The following is a 19,417-nucleotide window of genomic DNA, read 5'->3' as shown; positions in this document are numbered from 1 at the left end:
ACCCCTTTGGACCGGTCCAAGGCGTATCTTCACATTGCCATTCGACTAGAGCATCAACGCTTTCTGTGGTTGGCAGCTCTGGGATGTCGTCATTGGTTTCCGGCACTGTCTTTTTGGTCTGGTCACTGCTTCCAGGACCTTTTCCAAGATAATGGTAGTAATTGTGGCAGAATTGAGAGAGCATGGGATCCTAGTACACTGTATTTGGACGATTGGCTGATTCGAGCAAAGTCGCTGGAAGAGAGCCACCTGGTGACCCACAAGGTGATCTCCTTGTTGCAGGAGCTCGGTTGGGTGATGAACCTGGCCAAGAGCAGTCTTCAGCCTGCTCAGTCATTGGAATACCTCAGGGTTCAGTTTGACATGAAGCAGGCAAAGTTTTCCTGCCAGAAGCTCATATTCAGAAGTTGATGACAGAGCTATGTCTGATTTAACACTCTGCGCCTGACTGTATGATCCTACCTGCAGGTACTTGGTTTAATGGCGGATTCTGGAAGTGATACCGTGGGCAAGAGCGCATATGCATCCTCTTCAGCGCTCCCTTTTTGTCTCGGTGGAAGCCACAGTTTCTGGACTACTAGATTTGGCTCCACCTGCCGATTTGATGTCTCCTCCCGACTGCAGTGGTGGCTATAGCCGGATCAGCTAAGGAAGGCAAATCTCCCTAGCTCCACTGGACTGGCTAGTACTGATGACAGATGCAAGCCTCTATGTTTTGGGGACCTTACTGTCGGGAGCTGACAACGCAAGGGCACTGGGATGCAGAAGAGTCTCTGGAACATTAATCTTTTGGAAGTCAGGGCAAGACCGGCTGGCATGTTTGCAGGTTGGTGACAGGCTGCTGGTTCAAGCGATCCATATAATGTCTGACAATGCAATGACTGGCTTATATAAATTGGCAGGGAGGAACCAAGAGCCAACAAGTTTCGCAGGAAATAGATAAACTTATGAAATGGGCCAAACTACGTCTCCAGATCTCAGCCTCGTATATAGCAGGAAAAGGCAATGTAAGAGCAGACTTTCTCAGCAGGGAGAATCTGGGCCCAGAAGAATGGGTGCTATCAAATGAGGCTTTTCAATTGATTCTGGTTTGCTGGGGGTCTCCTGTTCTAGACCTACTGGCAACATTTTGCAATGCGAAAAGTTCTGCGATTCTTCACTTGCAGGAGAGATCCGAAGTTGTTGGGTATCGATGCCTTGGTGCAGGAGTTGCCGGCAGAAGTTGCTGTACACCTTTTGTCCATGGCCCATGTTGGGCAGATTAGTCCAAAGGATTGAGCACCACAGAGATGGTGCTCTTGGTTGTTCCAGATTGGCCCAGGAGACAGTGGTATGCAGATCTGCCGTGGCTTCTGCCGGCCCTTTAGACTTCCAGTACACAGGGATCTGTTGTGGCAGGAACCTGTTCCTCACGAAAATCCGACTCTATTTTGTCTTATGGTATGGCTCTTAGAAAGGGCCTGCTTGCTGAAACGTGGATACTTTGCAGCAGTGATTCCCACCTTGCTAAGAGCTAGAAAGTTCTCCGCTTCCTTGGCATAATTGCGGGTTTGGCAAGTGTTTGAGGCCTGGTATGAGGATAGAAGTACTCTTCCTTGTGTTGGAATTTTTGCAGGATTCATCTGACTGGTTGCTAAGAAATGAGAAATTACTACTTACCTGATAATTTCATTTTTCTTTAGGACAGTTAGATGAATCCAGCTTCTCTCCCTTGGCTGCCGAATGGTTGTATTATGGTTGTCCTCCATAGCTACGTGTTACAGGGATTACTGGTAAGGGTTAGTCCAGTCCCTAGATTAGTGTTAATACATTCTTGTCTCTCAGTGTTGCTTGTTGGCTGAGTATTGACATGGTTATCTGTTTGTTCAAGTTTTTTGCTGGTCTGTCCACAGTTGCTTTTGAAGATAATACTGGTAAGCTGATGTCACTGCAGGGGTATATATATATACTGTGACATCAGTTTACTCTGTCTCCATCTGCTGGTAGAGGTGCATAACCCACTTGTTCTGGATTTATCTGACCGTCCTAAAGAAAAGGAAATTATCAGGTAAGTAATAACTTCTCTTTCCAGATATTGATTGGGACATTCAATCTTCAGTATCCCCTAGAAGCAGGGAGATCGTGATTCTCTGCAAGGAGAACTGTTCTAGCAGCTGGTAATGGAACCCACACTGGAGGAGGCAATACTGGATCTGGTGCTTACCAACAGGGACAGTATTTCTGATGTAGTGGATGATAACCTGGGAACCAGTGACCACTGGATGGTGTGATTAAATATTAGGATGCAAGAGAGGTTCATTCTAAGGTAAGCATCCTAGACTTCAGGAAGACTAACTTTCTAAAAATGGGGGAGTACCTCAAGAAGTCATTAGCTGGATGGGAAAATCTTAGTTTTGCCCACTGCATTCTACTTAAAAGATGCAGAAGAGCATCTAATAAAGGCAACTAATATTTTTTATTAGGAATATAAATAAAGAGAAGAGGAAAAAAGGGACAGTTATGGTTTTCTAAAGTAGCTGAAAAGGTCAGGGAGAAAAGTTTTTAGCATTAATAAACTACAAGAGATCGCAGAAAGAGGGAGACTGCTGGGAAAGTGGTAAGGAATGTGAAAATTCAAATGGAATAAAAAATAACAAATATGGTAAGATAGAATTTTTTTTTTTTTTAAAGATGTTAGTAATAGATGGAAGTGCAAACGTGGCATTTTGAAACTTGAAGGGGAGGGATGTGTAGAGGCTGATGAGGAAAAACAAAACTGCTTAACAAATATTTGGTGTTCACTGTGTAAGGGCCTGGAGTAGGACCACATAAAACAAACACACAAAACTGAAAGTGAGGTAATTCTAAATCTATTTTCAGAACAGTATATTCGTGAGGTTGCGCAGGTGCGGCCAGATGACTCTGAAAGGATGTCAACTTTGGTTTGAGAAGATGAGTGCCTCTTCGGGTCAAAAGTCCAAGCCATCGGCATCGAGGGACCACGGAGCTGCATCGATGGACATCGAACCATTGACATTGGCGGGGCAGTCTGTTCAGTCAGTCCTGTTGGGGATGGAGACTGTCCATCGTCTGGTTTCTTGTCATCTACCCCGGCACCAGGGAAGACCGAGGAAAAATAGTCATCGGTCCCTGTCTTTGCACGGTGCTGGGTACAGGGAAGCACCGGCTCATGCCGTGATGCTTGTAGCGAGGATAGCCACTCCTCGACTGATGCCAGGGATGCACCATGGACTCCATCAGTCCCGGTGACAGCCACTAATCCTCCTCTCTGTTCCGAAGAGGATCTGGTCACACCTCCTTCCTCCCAGTCTGTTTTGTCATTAGCAGTATTCGAGGAGGAGCTCAAGAGGTGGGTGCAGCCAGCTGTTGAGCAGGCACTGCAGAGCATTGTCCTCACGGCACAGACACAGGTACCATCTGTCCTGGAACTGCTGCTGGAATCTCCATGCGCTCATTGGTGTGTTACCGACCCAGCTGGCTTCAGTTCCTGTGATGGCATCAATGCTCAGTGGGGCACCAGAGCCTCCCCGCCGATCTGGTGGTTGTGGTGGGTTCCTCAGAGGAGGAAGCACCCCCCCCCCCCCCAGGCCGGCTGAGCCACCTAGGCCTGTGGCCCTCCAGTACAGTCTGTGCCAGCACTGGATGAAGGCCGCGTGCCCAGGGCCTCATCCCTGGTTGATGACACGGATGGTGACTAGCTGTATGACCTGTGGGGGGGATGATACAACAGAGGTCTCAGGCGATGCCTCAAATGGTCTCCTTTCAGACCCTTCTCTGGAGGTTTTGTCCAGCTTGTGGTAGAGGCCATCCCATTTCAGTCGTTAACTGAAGAGGATGCCCGGCACATAATGCTGGAGGTTCTCCAGTTTGTGGAGCCTCCTAAGGAAGTCATGGCAGTCCTGGTGCACGACATCCTTGAGCTGGTGTTGAGGATCTGTGAACACCCCCTCACAGTGCCACCTGTTAAGAAGGTGGATGAGGTTTACTTCGTCCAAAAGACTGCCGAATTCAACAAACGTCAGCAGTGTAAAGCATCGATAAGACAGGCAAAGAGAGAATTTGAAATGAAGTTGGTCAAAGAGGCAAAAACTCGTAACAAAAACTTTTAAAAATATATCCGAAGCAAGAAATCTGTGAAGGAGTTGGTTGGACCATTAGATGACCGAGGGGTTAAAGGGGCTCTTAGGGAAGATAAAGCCATTGCAGAAAGACAAATGAATTCTTTGGTTCCATGTTTAGTAATGAGGATGTTGGAGAGATACCAGTTCCGGAGATGGTTTTCAGGGATCATAAGTCAGATGAACTGAACGAAATCACTGTGAACCTGGAAGATGTAGTAGGCGAGATTGACAAGCTAAAGAGTAGCAAATCACCTGGACTGGATGGTATGCATCCTAGGGTACTGAGGGAACTCAAATTAAATTTCTGATCTATTAGTTAAAATTTGTAACCTATCATTAAAATCATCCATTGTACCTGAAGACTGGAGGGTGGCAGTGTAACCCCAATATTTAAAAAAGGCTCCTGGGATGATCTGGGTAACTGTAGACCAGTGAGCCTGACTTCAGTGCCGGGAAAAATAGTGGAAACTATTTTCAAGATCAAAATCGTAGAGCATATAGAAAGACATGGTTTAATGGAACACAGTCAACATGGATTTACCCAAGGGAAGTCTTGCCTAACCTTCATTTTTTTGAAGGGGTTAATAAACATATGGATAAAGGTGAACCGGTAGATGTAGTGTATTTGGATTTTCAGATGGCATATGGCAAAGTCCCTCATGAGAGGCTTCTAAGAAAAGTAAAATGCCATGGGATAAGTGGCAGTGTTCGTTTCTGGATTACAAACTGGTTAAAAGACAGGAAACAGAGTAGGATTAAATGGTCAATTTTCACAGTGGAGTGCCTCAGGGATCTGTACTTGGACCAGTGCTTTTCAATATATATATAAATGATCTGGAAAGGAATACGAGTGAGGTTATCAAATTTGTGGATGATACAAAATTATTCAGAGTAGTTAAATCACAAGCAGACTGTGATACATTACAGGAGGACCTTGCAAGACTGGAAGATTGGGCATCCAAATGTCCACATTAAATTTCATCTGCCAAGTGCAAGGTGTTGCATATAGGGAAAAGTAACCCTTGCTGTAGTTACATGATTTTAGGTTCCATATTAGGAGCTACCACCCAGGAAAAAGATCTAGGCATCATAGTAGATAATACTTTAAAATTGTCTGCTCAGTGTGCTACAGCAGTCAAACAAGCAAACAGAATGTTAGGAATTATTAGGAAGGGAATGGTTAATAAAACGGAAAATGTCATAATGCCTCTATATCGCTCCATGGTGAGACCGCACCTTGAATTCTGTGTACAATTCTGGTCGCCACATCTCAAAAAAGATATAGTTGCGATGGAGAAGGTACAGAGAAGGGCAACCAAAATGATAAAGGGAATGGAATAGCTCCCCTATGAGGAAAGACTAAAGAGGTTAGGACTTTTCAGCTTGGAGAAGAGATGGCTGAGGGGGGATATGATAGAGGTCTTTAAGATCATGAGAGGTCTTGAACGAGTAGATGTGAATCTGTTATTTACACTTTCGAATAATAGAAGGACTAGGGGGCATTCCATGAAGTTAGCAAGTAGCACATGTAAGACTAATCGGAGAAAATTCTTTTTCACTCAACACACAAAGCTCTGGAATTGTTGCTAGAGGATGTGGGTAGTGCAGTTAGTGTAGCTGGTTTCAAAATAATGTTTGGATAAGTTCTTGGAGGAGAAGCCTAGTAACTGCTATTAATCAAGTTTAATTAGGGAATAGCCACTGCTATTAATTGCATCAGTAGTATGGGATCTTGTGGCCTGGTTTGGCCTCTGGATCACATGACCGCAATGGTCCACATCACTCCCTGGGCACACTTGAACATGAGAAAAGCCCAAGGGAGCCTGAGATTGCAGTGGCGTCAAGCCATGCAGAGCCTCCAGGGTCGCATCTGAGTCACCCAAGCCCTTCCAGGACTCTTTGTCCTGATGGCAGGGAATTTAAAATCTGGAACAGGGGATTTCCTTTCAGAGCCCTCCTAGACAAATTGTCCTAACCATGGATGCGTCCACCCTGGGTTGGGGAGCTCATGTACATGGGCTCAGCACTCGGGGTATCTGGTCTGCACAGGAACGTTGTTGTCAAATCAACTTCCTGGAGTTCCGGGCATTCAGGTATGCACTGGGGGCTTTCAGAGATCAGTTGTCCAACAAAGATGTCCTGATTCAAACCAACAACCAAGTAGCAATGTGGTATGTTAACAAGCAGAGAGGTGCGGGTTCATACCTCCTGTTTCAGGAAGCGGTTCAGCTGGGCTTTCTCTCATGGGATGGTACTCAGTCATATACCTTCCGGAATGGAGATTGTGGTAGTGGACAGACTGAGTCGTGCCTTCAGACCCCATGAATGATTTCTGGACCAAGGAGTTGCAAATCAGATCTTGCACTTCTTGCAAATAGATCCACATCTGGGCTTTCCAGCACCTTGGAACAGGAAGGTTCCTCATTTCTGTTCCCTATACAAGACACCAGCATCAGGCGTCCTCGCCTAAGATTGGGGCAAGGATCTTGTGTACATGTATCCTCAGACTCCACTGGTAGCGAAGACTCTCTTGAAGCTTTGCAATGACAAGGGGGCTATAGATAACTCCGAAAATTGATCAGTCTGGGGACTTCACCAGGTCTCATCACACATCGAGGCAGGTTGCGGCATCCCAATCTTCAAGTCCTGTCGCTCACAGACTGGATATTAAGAGGGTAATTCTTCATCCACTCGATCTGTCAGAGGATATGTCGAGTCTTGGTAGCCTTCCACTAGACAGTCCTACTGACTGAAATAGAGGAGGTTTTCCATGTGTGAACAGAAGTCCCTAGATCCTTTCTCCTCCCTCCCCCCCCCCCCTTAAAAAAAACAAACTGCTTGACTACTTTCTACACCTAACGGAAACGATCTTAAAGACTAACTTTATTAGAGTTCATCTGAGTGCAATTGGCACATACCACCATGGCGTAAATAGTGCACCCATCTCTGTACAGCCTATAGTTGTACACTTTATGCGGGGTCTGCTTCATTTGAAGCCTCCTGCTGTGTCAACGTGGTATTAACTCAGCTGATGAAAGCTTCTTTGAGCTGCTGCGCTCCTGTGACCTGTAGTATCTGACCTGGAAGGTCATATTTTTGGTGGTGTCATGTCAGTGCACAGAGTTAAGTTCCAGGCCTTAGGGACTTATTCACCTTACACTAAGTTTTTCCATGATAGAGAGTTCTTGTGTTTGCACCTTAACTTCCTGCCTAAGGTGGAGATGGATTTCCATCTTAACCAGTCCCTTGTCCTACCAATATTCTTTCCTATGCCCCATTCGCACCAAGGCGAACAAGCCCTGTATAGTTTGGACTGCAAGAGAGCTTTAGTCATAAGAACATAAGAACATAAGAACTTGCCATGCTGGGTCAGACCAAGGGTCCATCAAGCCCAGCATCCTGTTTCCAACAGAGGCCAAACCAGGCCACAAGAACCTGGCAATTACCCAAACACCTAGAAGTTCCCATGCTACTGATGCAATTAATAGCAGTGACTATTCCCTAAGTAAACTTGATTAATAGCAGTTAATGGACTTCTCTTCCAAGAACTTATCCAAACCTTTTTTGAACCCAGCTACACTAACTGCACTAACCACATCCTCTGGCAACAAATTCCAGAGATTTATTGTGCGTTGAGTGAAAGAATTTTCTCCGATTAGTCTTAAATGTGCTACTTGCTAACTTCATGGAATGCCCCCTAGTCCTTCTATTATTCGAAAGTGTAAATAACCGAGTCACATCTACTCGTTCAAGACCTCTCATGATCTTAAAGACCTCTATGATATCCCCCCTCAGCCGTCTCTTCTCCAAGCTGAACAGCCCTAACCTCTTCAGCCTTTCCTCATAGGGGAGCTGTTCCATCCCCTTTATCATTTTGGTTGCCCTTCTCTGTACCTTCTCCATTGCAACTATATCTTTTTTGAGATACGGCGACCAGAATTGTACACAGTATTCAAGGTGTGGTCTCACCATGGAGCGATATAGAGGCATTATGACATTTTCCGTTTTATTAACCATTCCCTTCCTAATAATTCCTAACATTTTATTTGCTTTTTTGACTGCTGCAGCACACTGAGCTGACGATTTCAATGTATTATCTACTATGACGCCTAGATCTCTTTCTTGGGTGGTAGCTCCTAATATGGAACCTAACATCGTGTAACTACAGCTAGGGTTATTTTTCCCTATATGCAACACCTTGCACTTGTCCACATTAAATTTCATCTGCCATTTGGATGCCCAATCTTCCAGTCTTGCAAGGTCCTCCTGTAATGTATCACAGTCTGCTTGTGATTTAACTACTCTGAATAATTTTGTATCATCCGCAAATCTATCTGGAGTAGTCCGAAGCCTATAGAAAGTCCACCCAACTTGTTTCTTCTAATAAAAATAGGTTGAGCACTGCCGAATCCAAACAGACACTATCGAATTGGTTAGCAGATTGCATTTCCTTCTGCTACACCTAAGTGGGACTACATCTTGGGGGCCATGTCGAGGCTCGCTCTGCTTGAGCCATGGCAGTGTCTGTGGCCCACTTGTGAGTAGTCCTAATGGAGATCTGCAAGACTGTGATGTGGAGTTCTCTCCACATATTCGCATCTCACTATTCCATGGATAGGGATGGCCGCCGTGACATTAGGTTTGGCCAATCTATCCTTTGGAACTTGTTTGAAGCGTAGAACCCAACTTTCTCCTGCTTAGGGCCCATTGTTTGGGTTTAGGCTGTCTTCCCCCCCCCCCCCCCCCCCCCTTCTTGTTATCAGCAATACCATTGTTGTGCCCATTGGCACCTGGTAGGGTATTAGACGGTCCCCTTTTATGTTGGGGGACAAACTGTAGCTAGGGATTCACCCATGTGTGAGGACTACCATCCTGCGGGCCCTTGGAGAAAACAGAGTTGCTTACCTCAGATGTTCTCAGAGGACAGTAGGATTAGTGCTTAAGAAATCTGCCCACCACCCTGCATGGTTGGGGTTTCTCTTATTTTTTTTACTTTATTTTAATTCTATTTTGTAACTGAAGAAGAATTCTGTGTGGATGTGTGGTTATAGAGCATACTGAGCATGCTCAATGTGGCTGGCCAAAGTTCTAAAAACTTTGACATAAGTTTTTTGTGTCTGGGCTCAGTCTGATATCGCCCATGTGTGAGGACTAACATCCTGCTGTCCTCTGAGATAGGTAAGCAAATCTGCTTTCTCTGAGGAGGGAGTTGCTACTAGTAGGGTGCCTCAGAAATCTATCCTTGGATTGGATCTTTTCAACATTTTTTGTGATCGATCTAATGGAAGGGTTGATGATAGAGGTTTTGTCTTTTTGCTGATACCAAAATCTGTAACAGGGTGAATAGCCAGGAAACATGAGGAAGGATCTAGCAAAGCTCGAGGAATGTTCTAAGGTCTGGTAGCTAAGATTTAATGCTAAAAAAAAATGCAGAGGAATGCATTTAGGTTGCAAAACCTAAGGAAAGATACAGTATTGGAGGTGAAATTCTTCTAAACATAAAGGGCTGATGCAATACAGTATGCTCAGCTGAGCGCACTGTTTAACCTGCTGTCAGATGCGGGTTAAATAGGCGCTAATCCACCCCCTAATGCAGTAGGGGGATTAGCGCCTATTTAATGCCTGTCCGATGCGGAGTGAATAAGTTTGCACTCATCACATGCAAATGCATGTGAATGAGGCTATTACTCATTCACTCCAAATGCAAAAAAATAAATGTGTGTCTCAGATGCACAATTATCGCTCGGCTACTAATGCTTGCCTGGAGCAGAAAAAACTCCTTTTCTGTACTTTTTTAAAAAGGAAAAAAAAATCTCTGCTGGCCGCTTTGAAGACCGCCGATAAGCTCAATGTCTATGTTCATAACCGGCAGACCGCCGGTAACTGCGGGGTCGCGTTAGCAAGGAGACGCTAAGGTCGCGCTAGCGACCCTAGTGCCTCCTTGCTAGCGCGACCCCTTAATTTGCGATGTGCATGGCACCCCCCTTGCGGGCACCATGCGTGCGTTTAAGAAAGCGGGTGCCAAAAAGTCAGCGCCTGCTTTCCGTGAATAATATTGCATCTGCCCCAAAGGAAGCAAGGGATCTGGGGGTAATTGTTTCTGATCTTAAAGTGGCCACACAGGTGCATAGAGCGACGATAAAAGCCAGAAAGATGTTTGGCTGCATAGGGAGAGGAATGGTCAGAGAAAAAGGGAGAGATTGCCCCTGTATAGATCTGAGACCTCATTTGGAATATTGTGTACAGTTTTGGAGACCGCACCTTCAAAAGGATATAAACAGGATGGAGTTCCAGAGGGTGGCTACTAAAATGGTCAGTGCTGTTCGTTCTAAAAGCAAGGTAGGGAGATAAGATAGACATTCAAATATCTCAGGTTTCTATGCACAGGAGGTGAGCTTTTTTTCAGTGGAAAGGAGGCTCTAGAATAGGGGTCATGAGATGAGGTCAAAAGGGAGTAGATTCAGGATTAATCTTAGAAAATATTTCTTTACAGAGAGGTTGGTGGATGCATGGAACAGCCTCCTAGTGAAAATGGTGGAAACAAACAGTATCTGAATTCAAGAAAGCATGGGATAAATATAGATGATCTCTAAGGAAGTGATGCTAAATTAAATGGACGGATGAGCAAACTGCATGGGCTGTACAGTTGGTTTTTTTTTTTTTTTTTCTGCTGTCATGTTTCTATGTTCAGTAATGCACATCAGGATGTATGACACACCTCTGATTCACCAATCTCATTTCATATCTGCAAAAGAAAATATGCTGTTTTGCTCTTTCAACATCTTATATACAGTAATAACCTTTAATACACTTTATCTATACACTATATCTATCTATATAGAGATAGATATATATCATTGTGTGTGTGTGTGTATAGATAGATATGGGCCAGGTAGCTATATATGGTTTATCCTAAATTGTCCTGACTGATTTGTGAGGATAAAATACCATAGCCTACCATAGTCTGTCTAGTATCATAAAACAAGAAATTAATGCCCTGCTTCTTCCCTCCTTCATAAAATATATTTTAGTCAAGCACATGACAAACTGCCGAATTGGTAAGTGACTGTTCTCTTGTTAGTTCTTTAAAATTTTCTTCCTGCATGAGTCACACACAGTTGTGGTCTCAGCTTAAAAATCTATTTTTTTTCTGTGTGTAAGACTTAGTTCCTACCAACCTGAATTTTCCTAGTTTCACACTGATGTACCGTTAAGTTTTCTCCCATCTTGTCTGTTTTCAAGAAATTATTATACAAAAACCTGATTCATTCTCTATCCTTTGTCTGCCTTATCTCATTTCTTCCAATGTCACTAATCTGTCTCATTCTCACTTTGTATAGTATAGCTGCTTTCACTATCTTGTACAGTTGTTTTTTGTTTTTTTTTTGGTTTAATTTTGTGAAGTCAGACCTGGATTTTGCTATGGGCCAGGTAGTTAGGAGGTAAGGATGCCAAATTTTGAAGACTGGTCGTGTGACCCAGCCTGAATTGACGCTGGCAGCTATTACTTGTGTAGACGCAGTCTTCACAGAAGTGCTGACATGGCCATAGTGATTCCACTGGACTGTTGCCTATAGAGTGGGGGAGCCAAGGCAACTTGGTGCTGTACTTGTTACTTTACCATTTTACTGAAGGACTAAGGCTGAGGGGAACATGCAGCATGTACCTTATGTATCAGAGCCCGAAGCCAACACCAGTGATTGGGGGGGGGGGGGGGGGGGGGAGAGGATATGTTGCTGGGGGAGGGGAAGGGTAGCTATGGTGTTAGATGCTATGCTGGGGTATCAGTACTTCAGAGAGAGGGAGGTGAATGCTGGGGGGGGGGGGGGGGGGGAGAGAGGAGTGCAGAGATGCAATAGGAGAGCCAGTTTTAGGACTTTGCAATTTCTGGGATCCCCAACCCATCTCTGGCTTTCAAGGGAAGAGTGGCCCTCTCCAACCTCCAGGGGCATCCCCTACCCCTCTCTGAGAACATTTATACATTTTAATGCCCTATGTGAAGTGCTTTAAATAGAAGAACTTATAGATTTAATAAAATAAAGTGCAAAATTTAGAAATTCAGTTTTGATCAATTAATTGATGTTTATTAATGCACCCCCGTTTCATGTAAACCAGCAAGATATGTGCTCATGATTGCCGGTATATAAAAACCTTAAATAATAAGCGGTTATTGATCTTTTGAAAAATTTTCTTAGTATTTAAGAGATAATTACATTCATTACAGCTTTTACTTACTGCTTCAGTGTAACTTTTATTTATTTTACTTCATCTAATTGAAATTTGCTCCCCACAGTTTAAATCTCAAAAAAATTACTATAATTTCTTTACAGATTAAATCTGAAATATGTAATCTATATACATACACTGTGAGGGAGGGAAAAATGGCTAAAGGGCAGTGGTTTTCTGGGCTGAAACGCAGTAGGTAGGGATTGGTCAGCTCTTGATCAATCAGAGCAGAGAACTGGACTCAAGCTAGCATGACTTGATTGTTCTAGTGCAGTGGTTAAGAACGTAAGAAATTTCCATACTGGGTCAGACCAAGGGTCCAACAAGCCCAGCATCCTGTTTCCAACAGTGGTCAATCCAGGCTACAAGTACCTGACAATTACCCAAACACTAAGTAGATCCCATGCTACTGCTGCCAGTAATAGTGGTTATTCCTAAATCACCTTGATGAACAGCAATTAATGGACTTCTTCTCCAAACCTTTTTTAAACCCAGCTACACTAACTGCACTAACCACATCCTCTGGCAAAAAATTCCAGAGCTTAATTGTGGGTTCTCAATCCATTCTCTTTAGCACCCTAGCTGGTTTGCTTTTTTTTTTTTTTTAAATTTCCAATATCTGCAAGCATATTTCACTGTATATTGTGTGTGGATAGCCAGAAAACCAAACCATATGTGGGTCACTTTGGGACTCTGCTGAAAACCACTGTTCTAGTGTATTAGTTAGCATTCAGGAAATGTGGTTTCCCTACTGTTGATATAAATGTATATTCTTAGTTATACCAAAAATACAACAATAATCTGTGTAATACAGAAGTACAGATTTATACTACTGTCTATTATAAATCCAGTTGCAACTTCTAGGTAAAAAGAATTGAAGTGTTGCAAATAATAGTGAAATTTGTCTACTATACTGGACAGAGTAACTTGTTAGTATGGCGTTTTCATTAATAAGTTCTGCAATTAAAATGTACAGACTTGTGCATGACCACAGGATGTCGGGATCTGCATATTATGTTAGATAATTATCTTACAATAATTTTGGATTTCTTCTAGCATTTTCCTATGAGGAAAGTTCCATGCAAGAAAGATGCTCCCTCAGGATCCTTTTTTGCTCGAGATAATACAGCCAACTTCCTGCGCTGGTGCAGGAGTATTGGAGTTGATGAGACTTACCTTTTTGAATCTGAAGGTTTAGGTAACTTTTTGTTTGATAATTGTTTCTGTAATTATTTTTCTGCCTTCTATTTCCTTATTTGTTTGAATAACAGCCTTGGTATGGTTCCCCTGTTTTTATGCTTTTGCATGAAAGAAAGTTACATTCCGTTTTTATCCTGCTGCACCAGTCCGGTTGAAACAAATGGGTTATGGCCCCCCCCCTACCAGCAGATGGAAGCAGAGAACACAGTTTTCCTTGGTCACGACATTGCAGCTACTTAGAGGGGGTGCAGCACATGAACAACTCCATATTCTCTGCCTGCAGCAGATGGTAGGAACTTGGTGGTACAGCAGGATTTCTCCTCCAAGCACTGATGGTGTAATAGGGCCAGGACCCTGGTATGCCCAGGCAAGTTAGTCTGAGAGGATTCCTAGTGCCAGACTTGATAGAGGCCGGGGGGGGGGGTGGGTATTTTGCTCTTTATTCTCCCTTATCACCAACAAAACCTCGTTCCCTCTATCCAGAAATCATACACAGTCCAACGTCAAGGGAACGCCTTGAAACGTGGTAAACGTGAGGTGGCTATTCCATGGGTCAGCCCTTATTATGACTATCCCAGTGCTTAGCCACCGTGGTTTATTCTTCAATTTATTTTATTCAAAACCATTTTTTATGTATATTTATTTTTAAGATTTTTGTTTTGTTTTCATGTGCTTCTTATGCTCTCCCCGGTGTCTTATCCGACCCACCATACAGTTGTCACCTTTGTGCTGGTTCTTATCTCAGTCATTTAATGCTCCTCATGTAGGTCTGGATCCGCCCGCACTGGGATAGTCATAATAAGGGCTGTCCCAGGGAATAGCCACCGCACATTTACCACGTTTCAAGGAGTTCCCTTGACGTTGGACTGTGTATGGCTTCATTCTCCCTTGGCAATAATTTATATAAAAAAAAAAGAGCAGAATTTGAAACTCTGCCTCTTCCTTGCTCCTTTTCCTTCTCTTCCCTCCTCTCCCAGGTATGGTCCAGAACTGATGATTATAGGATGGTTGTGTTTGTTTTTAAACAGTTTTATGGTGTTGAGTTAGTCAGCACTACTCAAGGGTAAGTGCATTCGGAGGATGTGTGTTGAGCCATTTGGAGGATCTTGCTGTGCAGCCTTGGAGGGGGGGGGGGGTGAGGGAAGGTGCTGGGCTCACTCATGGACAAGTGAGCATGGCTGCTGCTGTGGAGCCTGCAGGAGCTCTGCTTCTGCCATGGGGCTGCACTTTTATGGCTTGCGTCCGGGCAGGAGAGGTTCCTGGTGAGATATAAGGCCTTGGGAATGTTGACCATGGTTTTTCTTGCTGCAGGGGGAGGTTTCTTTTCTTTCCCCCTTGATTGGTGCACACTTTGGGAGAAGTGGCCATTTTGGTTGGAGCAGCCGCTATGTTGGATTCTTCCCCATGGATGCTTATGTGCTGCTGCTTTCTGATGTGGTACAAGGATCCTCTGGTTTTAGCTCCCGTAGGAGCGATATTTAAGCAGGCTCCTGCTGGTCAGGGGGTAGATGTAACATGGTAACATAGTAATGATGGCAGAAAGACCAAAATGGTACATCTAGTCTGCCCAGCAAGCTTCCCAAGGTAGTAACTGCTGCTCCGTGCAGGTTACTCCCAAGCTTTTTTATTTATTCCCATCCTCTAGCCTTTAGGGTTCCAGTGTTTATCCCATGCCCCTTTGAAATCCTTCCCAGTTTTAGTCTTCACCACTTCCTCTGGAAGCACATTCCAGGCATCCACCACCCTCTCCGTGAAGATGATTTTTCTCTTGAGTTCTTTGAATTCCTGCACCAGGCCTCCTGTGCAATTTAAGAACCTAAAGGCAAGAGAAGGTTTTTAGAGTGCTTAGGGCTTGCTTCTAAATCACAGCCTAGTGACCAGTTCCCCAGTAAAAGATTCAGGTGGACAGTGGGGTTGCTCTTATCTGTTCCAGAGGAGGTGCAAGATATGCCAGGTTCTGTTAGTGGTGCTTTGGTGGACAAAGGGGAACTCACTACTGACAGAGAAGATGATGCCGTAATTCACTTATTTTATAGGGATGAAATTGTGCTGCTTATTGATCAGGTGGTTTCTGCACTGCACATAGAGGATCCTAAAATGGAGGAGGCTCCAGTTCAGATCCCATTATTAAAGGTGTTCGCAAGTCCATGAAAGCCTTTCCTCTTCATTCAAACATGGAAGAATGGACGTACCCTGAGAATGGCCTCGGGAGAGAAGTATTTTAATAAGCTGTACCCCTTTCCTTAAAAAGCAATTCAATGCTTATTTACAATGCCTAGGGTGGACTCTTGTCATAGCTATAACTAGGTGGACCACAATCCCATTGAAAAGTAACACTTCTCTAAAGGAGTCTCAAGATTGGAAGATTGAGGTGCTGTTGAAGCATGTATATACTTCAGTGGTTCTTGCTGTCCAAATTTGTGTTTGTGATGGTTTGGTGGCATAGGCCCTTTTTGCACTGGATTTAGTAACTCCAGGAAAGTGATGAGGCAGTTAAGATGGAATTGGCTGATATTCTGATTGAGTTACTCTGGATTGCCTCTAAATCAGTGGCTTCTGCCGTAGTGGCCAGGAGGCTTCTCTGGCTCTGCAGCTGGGTAGTGGATTCGTGATCTAAGTCGGTTAGGCAAACTGCCCTTTAAAGGAAAACTTCTTTTTGGGGCAGAGTTCTAAGGGTACATAGAGCCTGGGATTAACTTCAGCTGCTCAGCTAGATGGCAGTCACCTTGAATCTGGTCCCTTGGACCAGGGCTTACATGAGATCACTTCAGTCTCCATCCTATCTCATTGATCACATCAGACACAGGATTATAAGTACTGCCTTCCTCTATCTGTGGCTGTTTAGGTGCAGTCGTCTTTAGTTATCAGTTCCTCAATACCTGTTGAAAGGTGCAAGTTTGGAGCCTCCCTCATATTAATTAAGCTAGAAGCGAGTCTGTTGGGGATGGGTGGCACATTTTCTAGATCAGCCCAGGAGCTCTGGTCTCCAGAAGAAGCCTTATGGGCCATCAATAGGCTAGAAAACAGGACAGTAAGACTGGCTCTTCAGCATTTTCTCCCGCTAATCAAGGGAAAGGCAGTCAGAGGCCTCTTTTGACAATGCCGCAGCAGGGGCATATGTGAATAGGCAAGGAGGACCTAGAAGTCATCTTTTTCCTTTTGTGCAGAGGAGATTCTGCTGCTTTTGACAGCAACTCAACTTTCAGGCCACAAGAACGTGCATGCTGACATCCTGAGCAGGAACCTTTTAGTCCTAGGCAAATAGTGCACCAGAGGTACATACCTCACATGGGTATGTACTGATAGTAACTTGCAAGAATGCCAAGGTTTGGTGGTTTTTCAGTCATTGCAGGGAAAGCAGAGTGAAAGGAATAGATGCCCTGATTCATCCTTGGCCAAAAGGGGATCTACTTTATGTAGTCCCACCTTGGCCTCTAATAGACCAGACTCTGTGCAGGATAGAGGAAGTGAGCACAACTGTGGCTCCGGACTGGTCAAGGAGGCCATGTATGTGGATCTGATAAGGCTCCAAATTGACTACTGTCATCTTCTTCCAGATGCTGGTGGGTTGTTTGGTTCAGGATCCAGTTTTTATGGAGAATACTGTTCTGTTTTTCTTAAGACCTAGCTTTTGAAAGGTTGCACTTGAGGGAAAAAAGGGTATTCTTCAGTGATTTCCATCTTATTGAAGGCCCATAAGACTTCAACGTCTCTGACTTATATTTAGGTTTGTTGGCACTTCTTTGTTTTGTGGAGATTGCTTGCTCTTTCCTTGGCATTTGGATATCCCTTCTATTTTATTCTTTCTCTACTTAGTCTTGGAAAAAGAACTGGCCCTGAACTCTTTGAAAGTTCAGGTAGCAGCTACCTCCTGTTTCAGGGATAGAATCCAGGGGATTTGGGTATCTTCCTATTCAGATAGCAGTATCAGTATCTTCCTGTCTCGCTTCCTTAAAGGGGTAAAAAGATTGTGACCATCTTTTAGGACAACAATCCCTCAGTGGGATCTCCAATTTGTTCCTGAAAACATTGGTTGCGTCTTCCTTTGAAAACTGCTTCACTTAAGGATATTTCCTTGAAAGCAGTTTTCTTAGTGGTAGTCCGTTCCACCTGGTGTATTTTGGAGCTTCAAGCTCTTTCCTGCAGGGGACTGTTGAATTTTGCTGCAGATTCATAGCTCTTTGTATTGTGCCCTCATTTCTACCTCCGTTTATTTGCCGGCTTTCTGTAAAGAGGAGTATCTATGAAAATTGTTGAGATTTTTAGATGTTTGTTAGATATTTGGATGTTGCTAATCATTTCTGTAAGTTGGATAGACTGGTTTGGAGATCTGCATAGAGGGGTGGGAAGAAGAGAAATGTTTTCATTTTCGGGGGCTTGATTTTCTACAAATTGTTTCATCAAATTTATTTTGTTTAAATGTTTTGGTTTTTTTTTTTTTAAACAACCCTCCCCTCAAAAAAAAAAAAAAAAAGGGGGGGGGCCAGGATCCTCCCCAGCCCCCACTTTACCTGGTGTAGGGGGAGGGGGATCCAAAGCCTGGGCCTTGCTTATGGCATAGGCCGAGACTGGAGAAACCTACCATGACCTAGGCCTATGCAAGGCTGAGGTTTCAGCCTGGGCCTAAGCATCAGAATGGTTCTTCACCTTGGATAGACCAAGGCAACAGTAGGTCACCGCAAACTCTGTCTACACCCTAGGCAAGGCCCAGGCTTTAAGGCCAGGATCTGACGTCTGGGCCTTGGCCTTGACCCAGACCCAGGCCCAATGCCAGAACCTGACCGGGAGCTCCTCTTCTTCGTCGTCTTTCTTTGACGCTCGAAAGCCGAATGATGCCATTTGCTAGAGTTGCACCAGATTGGGTTGCAGCACCAGGCCAGGAATTGGAACCTGCCCTCTGGGTCTGGACAGAGCCCCCAGAGTTAGACCCAATCTCTGGGTCAGGTCACAGCATCAGGCCCTGGCCTTCCGGGTTGAGTCGAAGTATCAGGCCTGGGTTGGGCTGAGGCCTGGCATCAGGACCTGGTCTCTGGGTCGGATTGTGCTGTCAGGCCCTAGCTGAGGCCCTGGTATTGAGACCTGGCCGCCTAGTTGGGTTATGGTGTCAGGCTTGGGTCTGGGCTGATGCCCCTGTGTCGAGACCCGGTCTCCAGACCAAATCGCAGTGTTGAGCCTGATCTTGGGCTCCAGGCTAGGCACAGGCCCAGGCATAATGACCCAGCCTCGGGCCTGTGCCTGGACTGCTACATTGGATCCCTGGAGCAGGTGCATTTTTAATTTTTTTTTTTTTTTTTTTAATACATTTTTGGAGTCTAGGTCAAGGGCCTGGCATTGGGCTTGGGCCTCAGCCAAGACCCTGGTGTTGTGCTCAGGCTTAGGCCACGGTTCGTATGTCGGGCTGCGGCCTGTGTCTAGGCAAAGCCCCTTGCCTCTGGCCTAGATCCAAGCCCAGGCCCTGGTGTCTTGCTTTGGCCTAGGCCAAGGTCCTTGCTTTGGGTCTCTGCCTATTCCATAAGCGAGGCCCCATTTTGGGGCCTGGGCCTAGGCCAGATGGATCAATTTTGTTTTCAAATGAAATGTGAAAACCAACGAAACTTCTTCAGATTATCAATCGTTTCACTTTGATAACGCAATAGGAAATTTCATCTAATTTCCTATTTTGCTTCTCCTGAATACCCTTCCCTACTGTGTAGCTGTGAGGCAACCTCTAAAGTTACTCTGGGTAGGTGAATCGAGGACACAATCTTTCATCCTTAATCTCAGGCACTTGGTGACCTCTGAGCATAATTTGTGTTCTTTCTGAACGGAAAAACTCTCTCTAGTGTTGGTGGATATTTGTAAGGTAGCTACTTTGTCGTCCTTGCATTCCT

General features: G+C 44.6%; 1 protein-coding gene across 3 annotated transcripts in view; it reads left to right on the top strand.

Moving 5' to 3' along the window:
* Positions 1 to 19,417, top strand: part of GAS2L3 (growth arrest specific 2 like 3) — an 88,352-nt gene that overhangs the window by 44,585 nt on the left and 24,350 nt on the right. For all 3 annotated transcript variants that reach the window (XM_029599723.1, XM_029599724.1, XM_029599725.1), the window contains one exon: positions 13,404 to 13,545. In XM_029599723.1, the coding sequence (XP_029455583.1) occupies positions 13,404 to 13,545 (142 nt within the window). The remainder of the gene's footprint in view (positions 1 to 13,403; positions 13,546 to 19,417) is intronic.

This window comes from Rhinatrema bivittatum, chromosome 4 (assembly GCF_901001135.1).
Source record: "Rhinatrema bivittatum chromosome 4, aRhiBiv1.1, whole genome shotgun sequence".
In the NCBI taxonomy this organism is placed as follows: domain Eukaryota; kingdom Metazoa; phylum Chordata; class Amphibia; order Gymnophiona; family Rhinatrematidae; genus Rhinatrema; species Rhinatrema bivittatum.
Note: the sequence above shows the minus strand (reverse complement) of the source record. Positions and strands in the feature narration are given on the sequence as shown.